At 34.4% G+C, this 24,306-nt stretch overlaps 1 protein-coding gene across 1 annotated transcript; it reads right to left on the bottom strand.

The window, feature by feature from the left end:
* Nucleotides 1-10,854: 10,854 nt before the first annotated feature.
* LOC309799155 (ATP synthase subunit epsilon, mitochondrial-like) lies at nt 10,855-12,058 on the bottom strand (the record flags this gene model as incomplete). Its single annotated transcript, XM_082612149.1, has 2 exons — nt 10,855-11,034; nt 11,960-12,058. 2 exons carry the CDS (start codon nt 12,056-12,058, stop codon nt 10,855-10,857), a joined length of 279 nt encoding a protein of 92 aa, XP_082468275.1.
* Nucleotides 12,059-24,306: the final 12,248 nt, after the last annotated feature.

The raw sequence follows: 24,306 nt of genomic DNA, 5'->3' as shown, positions 1-24,306 counted from the left end.
ACTGAACCAAAACCACCAAGTGTTCCACCTCAGAAAGATTAATAACTGACAACAAAAGTGATGTTCCAGAAATTAGACTAGACATGTATGATAAGGACAGAAAACTAAATAGAAGACCATGCATGTTTCTAATCCTCTTAATGTTGCTCAGCTATCAACATCCAATAACTTGGGGAAAAAATAGATTGTTTGCTTTTTCATAGCTTGAAAGAATTTCCACGTTCATGAAGTTGTTTTTCTCATCACTTACAGTTTAAGAACTTATAATAACTAAGCCAGAAAGAGGCAAAAACAAAATACATCTGCCTATTATCTAAAATTATGGGATCATAGATATGCTTATGACTATTTAGCAACTTCTGAAAAATAATGACTAGCTTCTATAAATACTGCTATCATTCATCTGGATATCAGGGTCTGGTAACTCTAAGTGCAATGACTACATGCCATAGTATCTTCACCAGAGGAGAATTCTGCACATTCCTCTACATAGGGGGTCAGAAGTGGAGCTCTGAATGTTTGCAGGAAGTATAAGTGACTTCATATCTTAGATAAAGGGGAAGAGAGACAAAGAAATAAGGGGGATACAAATTGTGAAAGGCCAAGAAGAAGAGTGAGTGGTCAAAGAGTTTAGATGATGTCATATTTTTTCTATATGGAAATGTCTAAAGTCAGGGATCCAGGCTGCAAACTATTATGGTCTCTTAATTGATTCCCTGCTTTCACTCTTTTCTACCCTATCATCCACTACTTCATACCCTGACCCAAAATATTGACACCTTCTACAATCAGCAACCAAAGTAATCTCCTAAAATTATATGTTATATCACATTATTTTTTAGCTGAAAACCTTCCAGTGACTCCCTACTAAAAATAAAATAGAATTTACCTTACAATACTCTAGGATACTGAAATTAATTTGACCCCTGGATATTGGGCCTTCCTCAATTTCTATTACTCTTTCCTTTGTTCATTAAGCTCCCATTACAATGACTTCCTTTCCAATCCTGGAACACACCAAACTGGTCCTTTTTATGGACTGTTGTCCTTGATGGTTACTTGTAGCTGAGTTTTCCTCCAAATGTTCACAGTCATTATTTCATCTTTCTCATAAAGAAGTTCTCAGTTCAAATCTTATCTCTTCAGGAAGAGCTCTCTACAGGTTAAATTCCCCCTAATCATTCTCTGTCACAGAAACATTTCTATATTTTTGGTCATAATTATCACTATTTTAATTCTTATTTGTTTATTTTTTTTGCCTCTTTAATCTGTCCTCACTCTAGGTCTAAAATAAAAGTTCTGTGATGGTACAAATCTGGATTGTCTTTTACCATTACCCAGCTCATAGGAAAGTGCCTCTCACACCATAGATACACAATAATTTTTTTGAATTAATCTAAACATCTTTTGTTCAAGTTGTGTTCAGGGAAAACTACTGAAATCTAGCTCAGCATAAAATGAGTTGAGAAATTAATGAAACAGCAAACTAAGGAAATAGAACATTTCATTAGGGAAAAGTAATTGTCTTTCTTGTTACAGCTTGGTTACACGTAGGACTTTCTGTTGCATGTTTTCCCCATTTGAGAATCAAAGAAAATTAAATACACATACAATAAAACAAATTGGCAATTTTTAAAAACACTGCCTTTGTAGAGAGCGACAAGCTGAAAAAAAGGTATTCTTATATGCACGCAGAATTATAACTCACATTTGTGAAGAGTTTTCACTCTGTGTTTTTCTAAGAAAGACTTACCAACCTCATCATAAATGCCACTGGTTCATTTAAGCCAGTTGTATGTAGTGATCATATTGGAAGCAGAAAACTTGAAGCTTGGGTATTAGTGAGGCCACAGTTGGAGTCTCATTTAATTTCACCTACAGCAAAACCTATTTGTCTGGCCATCAGCGTGGCCCTTGAATTTTGGCCAACTGTGTACGAAAGGCATCTCCTTTCTCACAGAAAAGGGATCATGCCAAGGAAGGCAGACAAGTTTCTAGTGATCCATAACACTGACATAGACATCCTGCTGATAAATTAGTATCATGTTCTTGGACAAAAGTCAAAATTTGTGTTATTGCAAAGACAAATACCTATTACTTTACATAGTAGATATAGAGGTCTTAAAAGAATACACATTTTGGAAATAATGCTGTCTTTTAAAAATATTAAAGAAGACAATTACTTACAAGAAAATTTTAGGGAATTCTTTCCCAAAAGAAATAGGTATTTTGTAAAATGGACAGGGTTGTTTAAATGATCCTTGACTGGATCAGGTTTGCTCAGAAATTAGGTGAGGCTGATTATACTGGAATCAGCACCTGCAGCTTAACAAAAATAAGAAGAGCAGATAGCCTTAAAACATGATCTGTTAGGGCCTCCCTGGTGGCGCAGTGGTTGAGAGTCCGCCTGCCGATGCAGGGGATACGGGTTCGTGCCCCGGTCTGGGAGGATCCCATATGCCGCGGAGCAGCTGGGCCCGTGAGCCATGGCCGCTGAGCCTGCGCATCCGGAGCCTGTGCTCCGCAACGGGAGAGGCCACAGCAGTGAGAGGCCCGCGTACGGAAAAAAAAAAAAAAAAAAAAAAAAAAAAAAAAAAAAAAACATGATCTGTTAGAATCTTTTTAATGATTAGATTCTATTACTGACATACATAAATATGTGAAAATGCACTTTGTTATAGATGTAATTTATGCTTATACATTCTAAAGTTTATTTTGACTTAGCATCATGAGAGAGGGATAGAGAGGGTACCCCATCCCATGCCATGTATTTAAAGGGCCCCACTTTGGCCCTCATCTGGCTATGTTCCTCCCCATAGGTGAGGGGCCCTAGGTTCCAAAGGTATGTTCTCATCCATAACCCATGTACTCCTTTCTAGATTATTGTACACATTCTGGGGTCCCTAAATTTCCAGCCCAAATGTCACTGAGATTGTTTCCAAGGCCTGTGTGAGTCTTCCAAAGTCTGTCTTCCTAAAGGCAGAACAAGTGATTGCTGGTGAATTCCACCCTAGATATTGAGGATGTAGATAAACATGGAACGGCTGGCTGGAATATCCTGATGTATGGGTGTAAGATCTCTTTGAGTGTGACAGACAGCTGGAGGTGAAAAGAAAAAGCCCATCAAAGTGGGCCTGGATACTGGGATTGGGCAGGTTCATTCTACTCTGTCATGTTCTGATGAGGAACTAGCCTTTCCAGTTTTAATAAAGATTTGTTTGTCAAGGTGGAATGCTAGAGCATATTTTATACAATAGTTTCATAACATGTCATAACTTTTAAATATTTAAACATATGATATGGGAGCCTCCATGTGTATTCTTGCCTCAGGGCTTGCAAATATTAGGAGGAGGTCTGTCAGAGTATTTACTATGTTCAGAACTGTATTAGAAACTGAGCTTTAAGAGTATTTGTGTATCTGACATTAGGTTGCTGTGTGTCTCCTCCTAGAGCTGGAAGTCTGCACTCTGGTGTATCCAGACTGATGTAATTGAGGGCAGACTTAGTGTTCTGCTCACCTCTCCTTGGTATAGAGATACCTGTGAAAAGTGCATGTGGCTGCCTGAGAGGGAAATGGATATGCCAGAGAGTGACCTGGGGGCCCCAAAGAAGCCTTGTGTGTTGGGATAGATTCCATTATTTAAAAATATTTACTGTTCCTCCTTGGTAGGACATTGTAGTTCTGCAACCATTGAAATCAGACTTGGCCCTGTGACTTCCTCTGTCAATGAGATGTAAATGGAAGTAATATGAGCACTTTCTGGCAGAATCTTTATGATCCATTATATGGCTCCACCATCTCTCTACTACAAGATCAACCAAGTCCTTGATAGGAGCCACTCCTTCAAACTATCCTGTAATAAAGACTGACATTGAGTGGAACTGCTATGACCTTCAATGAATATGCAGCCCAAAGAAGAAATAAATCTTTGTTGTTATAAGTTATTGTGACTTGGGTATTATTTGTTACTGTTGCATAACTTAACCAGAAATAAAGGTGAGTATAATGAAGACACACTATGTGAACTTATTAACTGGAGGCCACAAGGATCATGGGTATCAGCAGCAGATGCCAGTGCACAAGGATGGGTATGAGTTTAACATGTTATACAACAGTGGAGAACAGCAAGAAAAGAGGACAACAGGTGGGCATGTGGACCAGACACCCCTGACCCGATTCCTGGACTATAATTGAGCATCAGAGATGAGGAACTGCAAAAGCAACAGGTGTAAAAACTTTAACTGAGTCAACAATCTGAATTGAATTCATTTTAAAACCAGATGTGACTGTTACCTTGAACTGATAGGAAATTTGCCAATACCTGGCTTAAAGGCTGCAGAGCTATGTTAACTTTAATTTTTTAAGGAAATAAATACTACATTTTTGCAAATCCAACTTTGAGACTGCAAACTTGAACCTATTACAATAATAGTCTATAGGTAATATTTCTGAGCCCTTAGAAGTTGCAACACCTAATGAAGAGGTTCTATCATCATCTCAGTTTTATCGAGGAGTAAACTGAGGTGCATGTGACTGTTCCTTTGCCCAGTCTCACAGCCCAAGCCCACAAGCCCAATAATATCATGCCTCCTACCTACCCATCATGTCTATGTCCTAATCTACTGAACTCTGAGCATAGCCTGTGCGAGGCTTGGTAGTGGACATATAATGTCACCACCATCCAGTTGGACGAATTTTTCATGTGGGGATGCAAGACAGAGGTGGAGGGAGAACATAATAATCACCCCTTACATTTGTGTAATGCTCTCATCTTGTCTCATTTATAATAATGCATATTTATCAAGTAAGCAAGGTAGAGGTTACCGCTTACATTTGATAAAGTAGGAAATACATTAAATAGCCTACTCAGAACCAACTACCTCTGCTAGGGGCTGAGGACAGGAGCACAGAACATGTTCCTAAGAATCACATAATTCCCCAAACTCCCAGTGACTCAAGAAAGGGGTCGTATTTTCTCTATTTTAAGATCACAAACAAAGATATTACAATATTCACAGAACTAAGAGAGATTATGTAATTTCCATTTTAAATAGCAGTTAAAAATCCTATGAGGAAGGCTTCCCTGGTGGCGCAGTGGTTGGGAGTCTGCCTGCCGATGTGGGGGGTGCGGGTTCGTGCCCCGGTCCGGGAGGATCCCACGTGCCACGGAGAGGCTGGGCCTGTGGGCCGTGGCCGCTGAGCCTGCGCGTCCGGAGCCTGTGCTCCGCGGCGGGAGGGGCCACGGAGGCGGGAGGCCCACATACCTCAAAAAAAAAAAAAAAAAATCCTACGAGGAAAATGTGTGGACAACTCTGTAATAAATGTTTGACTGAAAAATTTTTATGAAATACTGAATCAAGGCTTGGAAGTAAGTAGGTTGGTATAGATTAAACAGGACCATTGTTGAGATGACTCCTGAATCTAACTGTGAATCTAACTGCTAGCCATCTCTCTCTAGAGCTTCAGATCTGCATTTCCAAAAGTTTTGTCCGTTAACTCTACCTGGATACCTTGTCAGCCCTTTAAATAAATTCATCCCATCTTCTTCCCACAACCTGTTCTTGGTCCCGACTTCCTCAGTTCTATAATATTAGCAGAATTCTCTCAGCTACACATTACAAGTGCCTCAGGGTTATCTTTAAATCTTCACAGCATTTAGTTACTTGTCTTTAGATTCTATCTCTTCCATTTGTACAAAAAGCCATTCCTTTCTTTCCAATCTTACTGACACCAGACTAGTTCAAGCCTTCATTAATTCTCTTCTGGATCATTAAAATAATCTCTTGGCAGATCTGGACAGCTATAACTCCTTACTCTAGAAATGCATATTTATTATTACTGGGCTAATTATGTTTCTAACCACAACTGTAACACTACCATGCTCTTTTTTAAACCTAATCAGATTTCCATTGTTTGTGGAATTAAATACCAATTTTTGTTTCCAAATTTAAATTCAAGAATGGGAATAATACTTCTTTAACATAATGATAAAGTTTCTTTTTCTGCATTGCATGTATTATCATCTCTAGTGAAAGTGAACTACTTATTTTATAAGATGCCCTATAGTTTCCCACTTCTACTCCTTTTGTTCTTGCTTCTATAATTGGAAATCCTTTTTCCATGTCTACCATAAATTATTCCACCTTCAGGAAGGTATCCCTGCTCCTCTCGGGAAGACTTAATATTATCTTCTGGTAATATGAGAGATTTACCTTCATAAGTCATTGCTGATACAATCGCAATTGATATTATCCTCATATAATCATGACTGACATATAAGAAGTTTATTTTTAAATCAATCATGTGAAATATAGCTATAAATATAAATAGCATGCATTCGAACTTTGCTTTATCATTTAGGCCTAAAGCCCACATAATACTGTTAGGTCCTAGAGAAGAGAGTTTTTTTTTCACCATTTTATTCTATGTAATATTTTATACCTAGATTTTATGTGAGAGACACTTAAAAACTATTTATTGAGGTGAATTAAAAAACATTACCCTAAAATTGTGGTATAATTTCTAACTGCCCCAGATATAATTGAAATTATTACATTACCCGCTGCCAATAAAAACATGAAGTAAAGAGACTGGGACTATGAGGAATAAAACTGCACTACTTCATTATTTTTAAAATATATATTCTGCATTAATAATGAAAAGACAATATTGATTTTGGATATAATCTTATAAGGGGGATGATTAAGAATTACAGAAACCTTTTGTTCTTGTTGGTTTCCTATGACTCTCATGAAAATTTGAAACGGTGTTTTATTATCCTCAAATCATTTATAGAGGCTTACATAAATTTTAAGGCTGGAGCCCTGCCCAGCATAGCACCAAGATCAAAGGCTTATTTTCTAGTAAATTAGAATCCAAATCTTTATACCACAAATTTACAAATTTATGGAAGTATTAGCCATGAAATAATCTGTCATCTGGTCATTAGGTTTCAACACTGAAAAACTTAAACTGGGTAAAAAATAAAGTTGATTAGGGTATCAGAAAATAGATCTATGAGTGACTATGGAATCTATGATTCCAATTACATTTAGACTTTGGGTATGTTTATAGAGTGAACTGTAACTGTCCACAAAGCTCTGTTTAAGAAAGCAGTGTATTCCTTAGGTTATATCTTAGTTCAAAAGCCACAATATTTAATGAATATGTTGTCAAAATTGATCAACGTTTAAAATGCACTTATACTACAACTGAAAGTAAAAAGATACTATGGGTATAAGTCAGCCATCAGAAGGGTATAACTGATTGGGGATGAGAAGTAAGAGGGTTATGTAACATGGAACCCCTGTAGGAAGAAAGACCAAAATTCAATGGCTGCGCTGAGGACATAAAAGAGCAGGCAGGTCAGGGATAGTTCAAACAAGGACATGAGCTGAAGTCCATCCTGGGGAAGTGCTCTGTACAACACAGCACCAGTTACTGTACAGTGATTATGGTGATTGTACTGCATGATAATCAGTGTTGCCTTCTGTAGTATTCTTTAAATATTTTAATTCCTTCAAGAAATCCACTGAAAATTCTACAATTAGAAAATGTTCCATTAACACAAAATAGCTGAGAAACACTGCCTTAGTCACTTATGTAACTGCCAATAAAATATTTCATAATCAGATTTTAAATCATTGCAGAAAGAAGAGCCTGTAGACCTTATCTGGTTGGATTTTTAGGTTTGCCTTTGGACATAAACTGCTAAGTATGCTTAAAGAAAAATTTGGTATAGACAAAAAATCTTTAGATGTTCTTACTATTTGCTGAAATATTAAAATATTACAGTAAACTATTTTATTTTATTAGAAAAGGTGGTTTTGTGGAAATTGTAATTTTCAAATGCTTGCTCTATAATAAGAAATAAATGTGTTATTTAGCATTATGCTAATTAGGATACACAAATTTTTTAACTGTTGAGATTATTAAAAAATAGTTGAGTGCTTCTTAGTGAAAACTATCTTAAAATTGTTTTCTGGTGTTAATAATTGCCTGTCAATAGAGAGTAAGACTCTTTGGAGATGATAAGATACAGGGAACAGAGAGCAGGGGATATATTTGGCTATTTGTATGTGGCAAAAATAAACACCGGTATATTTTTCAGTGAGGTATTTATCCTCATCAGAAGACTTAAAGCTGTTTCTAGGCTATGTTGATAAAAACACTGAAAACACTAATTCAATTCAATATAGTACAATCTTGAATACAGAACTATATAACAAATTCAGTATAGGATCTTGGTGAAACTGAATACAAGTTGTTTTAATGTTCCTGAGGCAAACAACAGAATTCAAGGAGAATGATTCATTTAAGTAAAAGTCCATAGTAACATAAAAATATAATGTCACTTAAAAGTTGAATAACCATGATACACATCCTTCAAAACCCATCTTCTCAATAAAGACTTTCACCACTATATGGGTCCTCAAAGACTATATGAGATGAAAAATATTATTCTAAACCAAGATGTCAATAGTTGCAAGTAACTTCTTACTAATAACAAAAATCAGAAAAGCTTAAAAATGATATACTTTAAGAAGAAAAAAGTTATTTGGGGATATTCAAATTTATTTTTGTACTCATAATGCTCTCATTCACTAATATGTGGAGAACTTTATTTTATACATTTATGTATATATATACATATATATATATATATATATATATACACACACACACACATATATATATAAACTTAAAGAATGTGAAAGTTTTAGTGAGTGAATTAGGAATTGTGTATCGTCCACAATATTTACTCATTGGAATGTCCAGCCTGGTGAAATCACTATGTGTTTCATGAAAAGAAGCTGAGAAACACTGGTATAGATAGTTTTTGTTTGTGAAGGTAAACTATCTATTTTTCAACTAAACTGTAAATTTTTCCAGGGAAAGATACATGACTTTGATTTATTTCAATATCAAGTATAGTGTTAAGCACATAGCAGTCTTTTAAGAAACACAATAGAACTAGATCAGCTAATACAGTTATTTGTTAGTTACTACTAGAAAAGCTGAATTACAAATAACTTATTTTACAAGCCTGAGGGGGAAAAACATGGTTATATAATACTGGAAAATAACAGGAGGTGCTAAAATCTGAGAAAAGCTTCTGGGACGTTATGAAAAAATTAGAAATGTGAATTTGATGAATAATTGTAAAATGAAATTGGTAAATATAAGTTGCCTGAAAAAATGTTCCCAGAAAACATTTAGACTAAAAATTAGGCTAAGTTGAGAGTAATGGTGATTATTTGCAATTATATATATACTTATCCAATATAATTAAAAAATACCTATTCATGTAATAAAACAGAAATTGATGGGCTGAAACTATATGAAGCAGCAGAGTATAGCTGTTAAGGACACAAATTCTAAAGCCCAATAGCCAGGGTGTGAAAACTAGTGCTACTTCCTATCTGTGTGACTATAGGGTAAGTTATGCTAAAACACTCCATCTCTTTGTGACTCATTTCTCCTCATTAGTAAAGTGGTGGTAACAATCGTATTTGGCTCACTGATGTGCTGTGAGGTTCACATTAGTTGATAAATTAGAGAGCATATAGAAGAGAGCTAGGCACATAAGCTCTGTATAATGTTTGCCATTATGAATATCATTTTGCATCATTCTTCACTTAGCATTATACCAGTGACTGAAAGAAGTACTTAACAAGTGGATACACATATGTGCACACACACACACACATTAACCATAGCATTTTAATTAGGAGAAATGACATTATCAAAGTAAAGTATACATTTTAAGATCTTATCTAAAAAGTCAATGCTAATAAGATATATATAGAGAGAACTGAATTTTCTTTCACTTGATGCATAAATTTTGTAAGAAAATAAAATATTCATCTAGTGAATATCACTTGATTGAATATTATTTTGACTATTATATATTTTTTAAATTTTAGAGATATACTCTTCCTTAAAATGTGTTTTTGAAAATAACATTTGTCTATTTTCTTTTCACCTTAACAATCACCTTTTTAAATCAGTATGTGATCTAACATATATATCTTTCTTTTTTTAAATTGATTTTTATTGGAGTATGGTTGCTTTACAATGTTGTGTTAGTTTCTGCTATGTAGCAAAGTGAATCAGTTATACGTATACATATATACATTCTTTCTTAGATTTCCTTTCCATTTAGGTCACCACAGAGCATTGAGTAGAGTTCCCTGTGCTATACAGTAGGTTCTCATTAGTTATCTATTTTATACATAGTAGTGTATATAACATACATCTTTCTTTTATTCCAAATCATCTCTGAGGGAAATTGATAATTGTTAACAAAAGTGTGTATGTGTGCTTATATTTACTTGAAAATATGCATTTTTACACATGTTACCTTAGGACAAACACCAAAATATTAGCAGAGGTTAACTCTGAAAGAAGAGATTAAACATGATTTTTCCCGTTTTGGAGTTCTTTTGTGTTTTTCTTACATTCCAAAATATGTATTATAATCTTGGATTTCTTCCATAATATAGAAAAATGTTACGTTTTAGAAAATAGTAGTTGTTGTCAAACCCATAGTTCATTCAGTCTAAGGTTTTCAGAAAACAGATATGGCTGCAAAGCTTGATCAACATCAAAGAGAGGAATATTTTCTCAAAGTCTTAATTTCATTTATTATGTTTTCTTGTATCATACATTTATTTAAACATATGGGAAATGATATATTTTTTGAGACTTACTTCAAATTATTGGCAATGTCAATCTATGAAAAAGACAGGTATTTTTTTCCCCCATGAAGTGAGATCGTTTTCAATCTGCCATAACCTGTGCCCACACATCTTCACTCTGAAAATGTAGTATTCAAGTTAAATCAGGGCAGATTATTCCTTTTTGACTTTCACAACTGTTATGTTGCTGCCAGAAGTCTTCTCGGCATTTGCTTTGAATTCTCTCTTCAGTGCATCTCTCACTGCTTTTGCACAGATCTGGGAACACCCGAGGTAGCTGAGTCTAACCTGTCGCCAATATGCCACCGTGATGTTGTGAGAGTGGAGTCCCTCCTGCCGAATCGCAAAGATGAGGTTAATGTCAGCTCAGTGTGCAGCCTACCTTGGGAAATGAGATTGTTAGTTTGCAGTAATACTTGAATATATAAAATAAAGGCTATAAAGCACTTGGGGAAATTTAGTATGTTAATTTCATGTTATACTTTTTTATTGTGTAATATTAGTAATGAATTCCATTAGTTTCATAAGTATGCTGCCGATCGGGTCAAGAGATCTAGTTTGCTTGAAACTTAACTCATATTTTTACCCTTTATGCTTTCATATTCCAAGATTTGGTGATGTTAGAGAAGATAGGCATTAGCCCCTCATAGACAATTTCCTTTTACATGGAGAGTGCCCAATCTGTTTATTAATTGGCCCACTTGGCTGTTAATTCTCAAGGGGGCTGGAACTATGTTTTGTTCACTCTTATATACCTGTCAATTGGTCCTGTGCAAGGCATTTAACACTGACTTGATAGAATGGAAGTTTCCATGTGTTAGCTTTCTTGATGTTTGCCCACAAAAACCTGATCTGTCCAAAGTCATCCACATCTCAATTAATAACATCTCTATCCTGCTGTAGTCTCTTGGACTATAACCTGTGGATTTATCCTTAATTCCAATCTTTCCCCATATCCTAACCATCTCTATATCCAAAACGTATTCAGAATCCAACTTCTCATTGCATTCACTATGGTCTCAGACTTCTCCACTCTCATTTGGATTATTACAATAGCATCTTGATTTCCTGCTTCCATTCCTCTATGCTTGAATTCTATTTACTCTAGTGCAGCCAGAATCATTTTCTTAAAATGGAAATTAGTCCACATCCTCCTTTTTCAAAATAATTAACAGCTCCTATTTCACTGAGTAAAAAGCCAATGGCACACAAAGTTCTACCCAGTCTTGCCCTGAACCTCTCTGACTTTTCCACCTACTATTCTCCCCAACACCCTCCTCTCCAGCCATCTGGTCTCTTTGCTCTGAGTGAAGGCTGCAGGAGCCTTAGAAACATTGCACTCTATCTGAATATCCATAAGACTAAATCCCTCACCTCAAGATTTTACTCACTTGTCATTTTCTCATTGGGGCTTACCTTACCATCCTATTCAAAATTTCAACCTCCAACTCATTTCTTGCCCCCTTGGTTCCCTTTTTCTTGTTCAATTTTTTTTTTTTTCCTACAGAATTTACAATATTCTAGAATACTGTATCTCTATATCTACCTATCTCTCATCTATCTGTCTCGTTTAGTTAGCCTCAGTCTATTAAAATATAAACTTCAAATCAGGTTGTTCTTCCCCCCACCCCTCTGATTTATCTCAAGTGTCTAGTACAGTGACTGAAATATATTTGATGAATGAATGAATGAATTGTATTGTCTTGTGTAAATGTGTAAAATGTTTGTTTCTGTTATTAAGGTGTAATTGCCACCTTATTTCATATATGCCAGTATTTTATTTTAGTGCAAGATGTCATTGACCTTATTTGTTTATTGAATATTTATGCAACCACGCTGACTGTATCTTTTGCTTCATAATAAGGAATACACTGGTTAGGAGAATCAGAGGGATATGAATGTTGAGGCAAAGCTCAGATAGTGGAAGCAGTAGTTGAATATATTATAAAATAGTTCTGATAGCAATGTGTTTAATAATCTAGTGACTGTCTAACTGATAAAATGTGATTTTAGGTTCTTAGCACTTCATTGAAGGAAACTACTTTTAAGGTTAACAAATAGGACAAGAATTAGTGAAACTATTTAAAATTCACTTTTTTGCAGCCTTGAAACACATAGTCTCTCACAAAAATAAACTCTTTTATCATTAAAGTTAATTTAATTTATAAATATAACCCTAAACAAGGTAAATATTCATAATGGTTGACCTGTATAAGCAAGTAAACAAATACATAAAATAATAAATATATGTTTTTATATAAAGGGCACATTCATGTTAGATGGTGATAACATGTGCTTTTCCTGATTATAATGTAACAGAGATGTTAAATAGTTATGTTAACTAATTTTAACAAAAAGTATAGTGTAGGTATTATTCTATTTTCAGGTGAGGAAAGTAAGGAGTTCAGTCAATTCCCTAATGAACAAACAGGTGAAATCTGCATGCCCTTTGTTCCCTCTTTATTCTTTCACCAATATTTTTCAACAACTATCTTCTATTATCCATACCTTCCTCTTACAAGATCGTTTATTTCCATTTTCAATATTTTCTGATTTTTCAGCTGTAATTCCACTTCACCTGATGACTTCTGTCTTCACAGGACTTCAAAAAACATATTTTTCTTCTTTGGTCCAAACCTTATCATGCTCCCTACAAATATAGCATTTAAAGCTAATAATTAACTGACACTGTGAATACAGAGTTTCTTTTTTAATTATAGTTTTCTGAAGTATAACTGATATGCATTAAAATGCACATATATAAAGCATTAGCTGATAAATTTTGACATATGTATATACATGTAAAACCACCACCACAATCACCATAATAACATATTCATCAACCTCAAAAATTTCTTTGTGCCCTCTGTTTCCTTTGTGCATCCCCTTCCCTGTCCCCCTACCTAAGACAACCATTGATCTGTGACTGTAGAATAATTTACATTTTCTAGAATTTTATATAAATTGAATCAGGCAGTATTCTTTTTTATTTTGGCCTCATTCTTTATCTCAACATAATTTCTGTGAGATTCATCTGTGCTCTCTCACATATCAATAGTTAATTCCATTTTATTGCTGAGTGTTATTTCAGTGTACAGATACATGACAATTTGTTTTCCATTCACCTGTTGATGGACATTTAGTTGGTTTCAGTTTTTGGCTATTGTAAATGAAGCCACAGTGAACATTTATGTACAAGTCTTTGTGTAGACATATGTTTTCACTTTTCCAGTGAATACAGAGCCTGGGTCAGACCATTGGGTAGGTTTAAAGTTTTAAGAACTGCTAAATTTTTTCCCCAAGTGTTTGTGCCATTTCATATTCCAACTATCAGTTCATGAGATTTCCGGCTGCATCACTTTTATGATCAGACTTTTTAATGTTAGCCATGCTAGTGGATGTACAGTGGCATCTAAATGGTTTGCATTTGCATTTCCCTAATGACAATGAGACTGATCATCTTTTCATGTGTTATTTACCAATTGTACATATTTTTTGTTAAGTTTCTGCTAACAATTTTGCTCATTGTGATTTTTTTATTGAAGAGTAGCATTCTTTGTATATTCTAGTTGGAAAGCTTACATTGGATATGTGTTTTGCAAACATTTTCTAGTCTTTGGATTGCCTTTTCCTTTGGTTAAGAAGAAGAAGAAGAAAAAAGATTAGATTGGAGATAAATAAACTAGAGAATAGAAAAGCAATAGAGAAAAATCACCAAAGTAAAGTTTGGTTCTTCAAGCAATAAAATTGACAAAATTTTAACTAGACTGACAATGAAAAATAGAAACAATGTAAACTAACTTAAATAAGAAATGAATGCAGGAACATTAGTACTGACCTTACAGAAATAAAAGGATTATGAGACAATACAATGAACAATTGTACACAAACAAATTAGTTAAACGAGATGAAATGGACAAATTCCTAGATTACACAACTTGAGGCTGAAATGCTAGAATTCTCTTGCTCTACTGCAGAGCAGGGTCAGTAAACTGTGGCCCCTGTGCCAAATTCAGCCCTCAGCCAGTTTCCTTTTTTTTTTTTTTTGCGGTACGCGGGACTCTCACTGTTGTGGCCTCTCACGTTGTGGAGCACAGGCTCCGGACACACAAGCTCAGTGGCCTTGGCTCACGGGCCTAGCCGCCCCGTGGCATGTGGGATCTTCCCGGACCAGGGCACAAACCCGTGTCCTCTGCATCGGCAGGCGGACTCTCAACCACTGCGCCACCAGGGAAGCCCAGTTTCCAGTTTTTTCTTTTCTTTTTCTTTTATTTTTTATTTTTTCAGCCATCAAGATAAGAATAATTTTTACACGTTTAGAGAGTTTTAAAATAAATAAAAAAGAATGCAAGACAGTCACTGTACTGGCCTGCAAAGCCCAACATATTTGCTCTCTGGCTCTTTACAGAAGATTTCATATCTAGATATAGAGGAAACAGTCTGAAGACTTTGGGATATATGAACTTGGAGTGGAGTTATTATGTGAACATTTTCATCTACCCCAAACCATGTTCTGCCAGGAGGAACCAGAGAACACTTCCTTACCAGAGTTTGAAAAAAAAAAAAAAAAAAAGGAATTGGGGAAGGAAGCACCAGTATACTTTAATAACTTTTGGGGGCTGTCTCCTAGAGGCCAGATATAATGGTGGGAGATGCACCCTAAAGAGGAGGGACCATATGGTGGCCCTTATTTGGCAGAGACAAGACAAAGAGATACAATGAAAACCTGGGTTCTGACCCCTGGGATCTGTGGTGGTATCTAATTGATCACAGAGTTTATAGGAGTTAAATGTGGGCCACATACTATCTATTTTTGGTAGGCTGAAATATCTTTTGTTTTGTTGCTTTGAAAATATTTCCAATTATTCTGAACCTTCACAAACACTGTCATCATATTATAAAATATTTGTCAATTTGATAGATATGAAATGGTTCTTCATTATTATTTTACTTTGCTTATTCCTAATTAGCAATGTGATTGATGTTCTGTTTATTGACCATTAAATTTTCTGTTTCTGTGAATTGCCTGTTCATATTTTGAAGCTATATTTTATTTTATTTTATTTTATTTTTTTTATTTTATATATTTTTTTGTGGTACGCGGGCCTCTCACTGTTGTGGCCTCTCCCATTGCGGAGCACAGGCTCCGGACGCGCAGGCTCAGTGGCCATGGCTCACGGGCCCAGCCGCTCTGCGGTATGTGGGATCTTCCCGGACCGGGGCACGAACCCATGTCCCCTGCATCGGCAGGCGGACTCTCAACCACTGCGCCACCAGGGAAGCCTGAAGCTATATTTTAAATGAAACTTTTTCTTACCAATATGCAGGAGTTTAAAAATTTATTTTGAGCAATGATATTCTATTTATTTGACGGGATCCAAATATTTCTCCCGTTCCATTGCTCACCTCTTATTTTTGTGAAATTTTGTTCTTTTGAAATGTAGTCAAGTTTACTACTCTTCCCATTTATTTACTTTTTTACCTTATTTTACTCATTTTATTAGTCTTTATATTTTTGTATTGAAGAAGAAATTCTTCCATACATTCATGGCACAGAGATATTCTAGATTTCTTCTCATGTGTTTAATGTTTCTTTCTCACATTTAATACTTTAATGTATTTGAAGTTATTTTTGTTTCTGTTTTGAGGGGAATAATTTCATTATTTTTAAATATGAAAAAAATTGCCCAACCATCTTTCCCTCAAAGATTTGGTTTGATTGCCCATATAAGGTTCCATATATATTTGGCTCTGTTTCTTGACTCGATTTTGCCTCATTTATTGTTTCTCTAACTCTATATAAATGTGACATTGTCTTAATTATTATAGCTTTATAAAAATATTTATATCAAGTAATGACAATCCTCCCTTTTGCATGTTTTACATATTCTTCATGGCTATTCTTCACACTTTATATTGTATATGATTTTTAGGATCCATTTTTTATGTCCCACAAAAAATCGTTTAGTGGATTTCTATTAGAACTACAGGGAATTTATAGATTAGTTTTGTAAAATTTAACATATCTTTGATATTATGTCTTCCCTTTCATAAATTAATATCTGACATCTTTCTCTTGTTCCAGATCTTAAAAGGAATGTTACTAGAGTTTTCTATTAAATATGACATAGTCTGGTTTTGTGGTTAGAATAAACTCCTTTTATTCCTGGTTTTTTAACAGTTATTTTTCCCTCATTAATTAGTTATTATTAAAAATTTTTATTTAGATAAATTCTATGTTCTGTTACTTTAAGGTAAATTGCATGAATACATTTATGAAGTTTAAATATTCTTTCATTTCTGGGGTAAACCCCATTGGTCAAGATTCAGTATTAACACTACTACTCTTTTTTAATTTATGACTTTATTTCCTATAAATCTAATCTAGGATTTTAGGCCTATATACATATGAGTGATTGGTTTATAATTTTAATATTTTTGTCCAGTTGAGTTTCAAGTTTATGGCCACTTCCTTAAATGGATTGAATTTCCTATTTTCTCTTTCTTTTGAAACACTTCTTATTCCTTGGAATTTGACAAAACTTTTTTTCAAGGCAATTTAAACTTTACTGTTGTCGAAAGTTGAACTATTGATGTTTGATTGCTAATATACTATCTTTAATGATCAATGATTTATACTGGCTTTCTAATTATTCTCTGTCAATTCTCAAATTCATGTCTCATCCAAAATTTCTAGTTCATTCTTGTTTTCATTTTTAGCATAATTTAAATCCAATTTTTCTATGATACTGTATGTTTGTGGTTATGTTTCTTCCTATATTCCCAATAGCATTATTTGTGCCTTCTCTCTATTTCATAAAATCAATTTTGCTAGAAATTAATCTATTTTATGGTTCTTCCAAGAACCAAATTTGGTTTTATTCATAATCTCTATTTACCTCTGTTTTCTATTTTATTTAATTTCTGATGTTAGCTTTATTACTAATTCTTTCACCTTTCCATGTGTCAAATTTATTGTATTTTTCTTAGACTTTGGAGTTGACCATATTTATTTTAGGCTTTTTTTTTTGGAGGTGATAACAAACTAAATTTCCAATTTTCTTATATCATTTTAGCTTCACCTTATGAGTTTTAGTATACAAGACATTCTGTGTTGCCCAGATCTAAATATTTTACAATTTCCAGACATATGGTTTCTTTGGATTATCATTTGATTATTGATTTCAAATGTAATTTTACTGTGCTCAGAAGATTCAAATGTAATTTTATTGTGGTCAGAGATGTGGTGTTTATAATATTGATCCTTGGAACTTTTTGAGACTTTTTTATGACCTACTAAGTGGTCAAATTTTGTAAATATTTTATTAATGCTTAAAATATTTGCTTGATGCATCAGTTTCTGATACAAGTTTGTTAAAATCTCCAAGTGTAGTGATGGATTTGTCAATATTTACTTTAAAATCACTAAGTTGTTATATTGTGTCTTTAAAGAATATCTTTTAATGAATATTCACATTCATGCTTGTTATTTTTCGTTGATGGATTACTGTGGTTTTTAATATTTAACATCTCACTTTGTTTCTCATAGTGTTTTTACCCTAAAATTATGTTTTGTCTGATATTAACACTGCAGTGTAGACTACCTTTTCTTTGATTAATATTTCCACCAGGAAGTTTTCCATCCCTTTATTTTCTGTGCTGCTCTAATGCAGGATATAATTTGATTAAACACACATGCACACAAACTAATCTCTGCATTTTTGTGTATAAATTTACTCTATACACATTTACTGTGGTTACTTAGTTCTATCATCTTACTTAGTGCTTTTTAATTTGCTTCAGTGGACTTTGTTTTCTCCTTTCTTTCCTTTGATTCTATTGCTAATACTTATTTTATTCTCATTTCCTTCTACTTGTTTAGAAAAATAATGACTCATTTTTAATACATATTTATCTATATACAATTTTCATAAAATTGAAAACAGAAATGATTCTTCTCTTAACTTCCTTGTTAGTATAATCCAGAAGGATATTCAAATAATTTATTTTTTTTTTTATTTTTTTTTTTTTGCGGTACGCAGTCCTCTCACTGTTGTGGCGTCTCCCGTTGTGGAGCACAGGCTCCGGACACGCAGGCTCAGTGGCCATGGCTCATGGGCCCAGCCGCTTCATGGCATGTGGGATCTACCCGGACCGGGGCAGGAACCCGTGTTCCCTGCATCGGCAGGTGGACTCTCAACCACTGTGTCACCCAAAAAGCCATCAAATAATTTTGGAATAAACTAAATTCATTTATTCCTATCAGTCAATGATTTATTTAACAAAATATTTTACTGATAACTTAGCTTACTACTGTTTCATACATCCTAATTTTTTAACTCTAGATTTACCCTTTTTTTCCTTATTGCTTATATACAGTGAAGTAATTTATTTTATCAGCTACTAGAATTTTTCCATTGGTGCTACTATTATTTATTTGGAGAAAATATGTATTATTTTTGATAGCTTTGAATTTATTTTTATTTACTAGTCAAAATTTGTCATGCCCTTTAATTTGAATCTGTTTTTCTATAGGTCTAAAAACATTTCAAACTTCATATTTCAAATATGACTGGTCTGCTATTTTATTTATTTTCTACTTCTAAACTTGTCATAAAATAATATCTACTGTTATTTCATGTTCAATATTTGCCAAATTTTTTCTAAACATTTTAAATATTTCAACTCATTTAATCTCATGATAATAACCCTTTAAAATTGGAACTATTATTTTCATTATTTTACACATAAAGAACCTGGGGTAGAGATGCCTAAAACAGCTGAGACAACAGGAAGCAGAACTTTGCTCCTGATCTCTCATCTTAACTGTGAGTCTATTAGACTCATTGTAGAGTGTGTCACATTACTTTCTGTTGATTTCTACTTACTTGCATATTCTTTTAACTCTGCTACATTCTGCGTTTATTACTTCATATTACCTTCCATTAATTTTCTCCTTAGCTGCATATATGTAGACTTTATTGAATTTTCTTTTAAATGTTTTTTAAATTCTTTTTCTTTTAGACACAGTACGGATAATCTTGATCTATTTTAAAGTATACTGATTCTTCATTCTACAATGTTTTACAACACACATGATGCCACATTGGAAGGAAATTTCTATCTAGTCTCACTGCAATTCTATTTTCTGTTTACCTCTGTTAATTTTTATCTCAACTATAAATATTCTATATGACCTCTAAATGACTAGACATGAAAACATTGAGACATCAATCTTTCTGATGAATAGTTTATTTCATGCCACTTCCTTGTCCAAAACTCTCCAGTGATTTTCTATTATCCACCAAATTATTTATCAACTCTTTAGCCATGTGTTAAATTTCCTGCACAGTCTGGTCCCAATTTATAGTATTCTGGATTATCTCCTATTATATATATTCATCATATGTTCCTTGAGCACTTACTAAATGCCAAGCATTATGCTAGGTACTGAGGAAGAAATGATACATAAGATCAAATATAGTTTCTTCTCAAAAATGGCATAAATTCTGGTGGTTGAACCATACATTAATATAATGATCACAATAAAAAAATTATAAAATTACAACTGTAATTTTCACAGCAGAGTTTCATGGTGCAATGAAATAATATATTATTTAATTATTATTATCTTGCAAATTGAAACTTTACTCACTAAAGAATAACTCTCCACTTACCTCTTCCTCCTCCCCTGGCAACTATCATTCTACTTTCTGTCTCTACGAAGTTAACTACTCTAGGTATCTCATAAAAGTGGAATCATACCATATTTGTCCTTTTGTGACTGGCTTATTTCACTTAGCTTAATGTCTTCAAGATTCATCCATGTTGTTGCATGTTTCAGCACTTTCTTCCTTTTTAAGACTAAATAATATTCCGTTATATCTATATTTTATGTATTCATTCATCTGTTGATGAACACTTGGGTTGCTTCCACTTTTTGACTATTGTAAATAATGCTGCTATGAACATGGATGTATAAATATCTGTTATGGTCTCTGCTTTCAGTTCTTCAGGGTATAAATCAAGAAGTAAAATTGCTGGATCATGTGGTGATTTTATTTTTAATTTGTTGAAGAATCACCATATTGTTTACCATGGAAATTGCACCATTTTACATTCTCACTAGCAATGTAAAAAGTCCCAATTTTTCTGCATCCTTGCCGACATTGTTATTTTCTGTTTTTGTTTTTGTTTTGTTTTGTTTTGTTTTAGAACAGTCATGCTAGTTTTGTAAAGTGGCATCTCACTGTAGTCTTCATTTGCATTTTCCTGATGATTAGTGATGCTGAACACCTTTTCATACGTTTACTGGCCATTAGTATATCTTCTTGGAGAAATAGCTATTTTAAATTCTTTGCCCATTTTTAATCAGGTTGTTTGGTTTTCTTTGTTATTGAGTTGTAGTAATTTTTTTATATATTAGAGATATTAACCCCTTTTCAGATATATTAGCTTCAAAGACTTTTCAAGTAACTTTCAAGGATAAAAAATTATGTTTGGAGGATACCTTCAAGATGGAGGAGGAGGGCCTCCCTGGTGGCGCAGTGGTTGAGACTCCGCCTGCCGATGCAGGGGATACGGGTTCGTGCCCCGGTCTGGGAGGATCCCATATGCCGCGGAGCGGCTGGGCCCGTGAGCCATGGCCGCTGGGCCTGCGCATCCGGAGCCTGTGCTCCACAACGGGAGAGGCCACAACAGTGAGAGGCCCGCATACTGCAAAAAGAAAAAAAAAAAAAAAGATGGAGGAGGAGTAAGATGTGGAGATCACCTTCCTCCCCACAAATACATCAGAAATACATCTACATGTGAAACAACTCCTAAAGAACGCCTACTGAATGTTGGCAGAAGACCTCAGACTTCCCAAAAGGCAAGAAACTCCCCACATACCTTGGTAGGGCCAAGGAAAAAAGAAAAAAAAACACAGACAAAAAAATAGGGATGGGACCTCTGAGAGGGAGCTGTGAAGGAGAAAAAGTTTCCACACACTAGGAAACAACTTCATGGGTGGAGACAGGGGGGTGGTGGGGGGGAAGTTTTGGCACCAAGGAGGAGAGTGCAGCAACAGGGGTGCAGAGGGCAAAGCAGAGAGATTCCCACACAGAGGATAAGTGCAGACACCAAAAACAATGGGAACTATGAACATGCAGCCTGCAAAATGGAGACCCAAAACACAGTAAGTTAAGTAAAATTAGAAGACAGAGAAACACACAGCAGATGAAATAGCAAGCTAAAAACCCACAAGACCAAATAAATGAAGAAGACATAGGCAGGCTACCTGAAAAAGAATTCAGAGTAATGATAGTAAAGGTGATCCAAAATCTTGGAAATAGAATGGAGAAAATACAAGAAACCATTAACAATGACCTAGAAGAACTAAAGAGCAAACAAACAATGATGAACAACACAATAAATGAAATTAAAAATTTTCTAGAAATAATCAATAGAAGAATAACTGAGGCAGAAGAACGGATAAGTGACCAGGAAGAAAAAACAGTGGAAATAACTACTGCAGAGCAGAATAGAGAAAAAAGAAAGAAAAGAATTGAGGACTGTCTTAGACACCTCTGGCACAACATTAAATGCACCAACATTCAAATTATAGGGGTCCCAGAAGAAGAAGAGAAAAAGAAAGTAATGAGAAAATATTTGAAGAGATTATAATTAAATAGTTCCTTAATAGGGGAAAGGAAATAGTCAATCAAGTCCAGGAAACACAGAGAATCCCATACAGGATAAATCCAAGGAGAAACATGTCAAGATACATATTAATCAAACTAGCAAAAATTAAATAAAAAGGAAAAATATTTAAAACAGCAAGGGAAAAACAACAAATAAAATACAAAGGAATCCCCATAAGGTTAAAAGCTGATCATTCAGCAGAAACTCTGCAAGCCAGAAAGGAGTGGCAGGACATATTTAAAGTGATGAAAGGAAAAAAACCTACAATGAAGATTACTCTACCCAGCAAGGATCTCACTCAGATTCGATGGAGAAATTAAAACCTTCACAGATAAGCAAAAGCTAAGAGAATTCAGCACCACCAAACTAGCTTTACAACAAATGCTAAAGGAAATTCTCTAGGCAGGAAACACAAGAGAAGGAAAAGACCTACAATAGCAAACCCAGAACAATTAAGAAAATGGTAATAGGAACATATATATCAATAAGTACCTTAAATGTAAATGGATTAAATGCTCCAAACAAAAGACATAGGCTGGCTGAATGGATACATAAACAAGACCTCTATATATGCTGTCTACAAGAGACTCACTTCAGAGCTAGGGACACATACAGACTGAAAGCGAGGGGATGGAAAAAATATTCCATGCAAATGGAAATCAAAAGCAAGCTGGAGTAGCAATTCTCATATCAGACAAAATAGACTTTAAAATAAAGAATATTACAAGAGACAAAGAAGGACACTACATAATGATCAAGGAATCAATCCAAGAAGAAGATATAACAATTGTAAATATTTATGCACCCAACATAAGAACACTTCAATACATCAGGCAAATGCTAACAACCATAAAAGGAGAAATCGACAGTACCAAAATCATAGTAGGGGACTTTAACACCCCACTTTCACCAATGGACAGATCATCCAAAATGAAAATAAATAAGGAAACACAGCTTTAAATGATACATTAAACAAGATGGACTTAATTGATATTGATAGGACATTTCATCCAAAAACAACAGAATACACTTTCTTCTCAAGTGATCATGGAACATTCTCCTGGATAGATCATATCTCATGTCACAAATCAAGCCTTGATAAATTTAAGAAAATTGAAATCATATCAAGAATCTTTTCTGACCACAAAACCATGATACTAGATATCGACTACAGGAAAAAATGTGTAAAAAATACAAACACATGGAGGCTGAACAATCCACTGCTAAATAACCAAGAGATCACAGATGAAATCAAAGAGGAAATCAAAAAATACCTAGAAACAAATGACAATGAAAACATGATGACCCAAAACCTATGGGATGCAGCAAAAGCAGTTCTAAGAGGAAAGTTTATAGCAATAAAATCCTACCTCAAGAAACAAGAAACATCTCCAATAAAAAACCTAACCTTACACCTAAAGCAATTAGAGAAAGAAGAACAAAACCCCCCAAAGTTTGCAGAAGGAAAGAAATCATAAAGATCAGACCAGACATAAATGAATAAGAAATGAAGGAAACAATAGCAAAGATCAATAAATTAAAAGGTGGTTCTTTGAGAAGATAAACAAAATTGATAAACCATTAGCCAGACTCATCAAGAAAAAAAGGGAGAAAACTCAAATCAGTAGAATTAGAAATACAAAAGAAGAAGAAACAACTGACACTGCAATAATACAAAGGATCATGTGAGATTACTACAAGCAAGTATATGCCAATAAAAGGGACAACTTGGAAGAAATGCACATATTCCTAGAAAAGCAAAACCTTCTGAGACTGAACCAGGAAGAAATAGAAAATATAAACTGACCAATCACAAGCACTGAAATTGAGACTGTGATTAAAAATCTTCCAACAAACCCAGGACAAGATGGCTTCACATGCGAATTCTATCAAACACTTAGAGAAGAGATAACACCTACCCTT

Source organism: Mesoplodon mirus, assembly GCF_964341445.2.
Source record: "Mesoplodon mirus genome assembly, chromosome: 3".
In the NCBI taxonomy this organism is placed as follows: Eukaryota; Metazoa; Chordata; class Mammalia; order Artiodactyla; family Ziphiidae; genus Mesoplodon; species Mesoplodon mirus.
The sequence above is the reverse complement of the archived record's forward strand: the minus strand, read 5'-3'. Positions and strand labels throughout refer to the sequence as shown.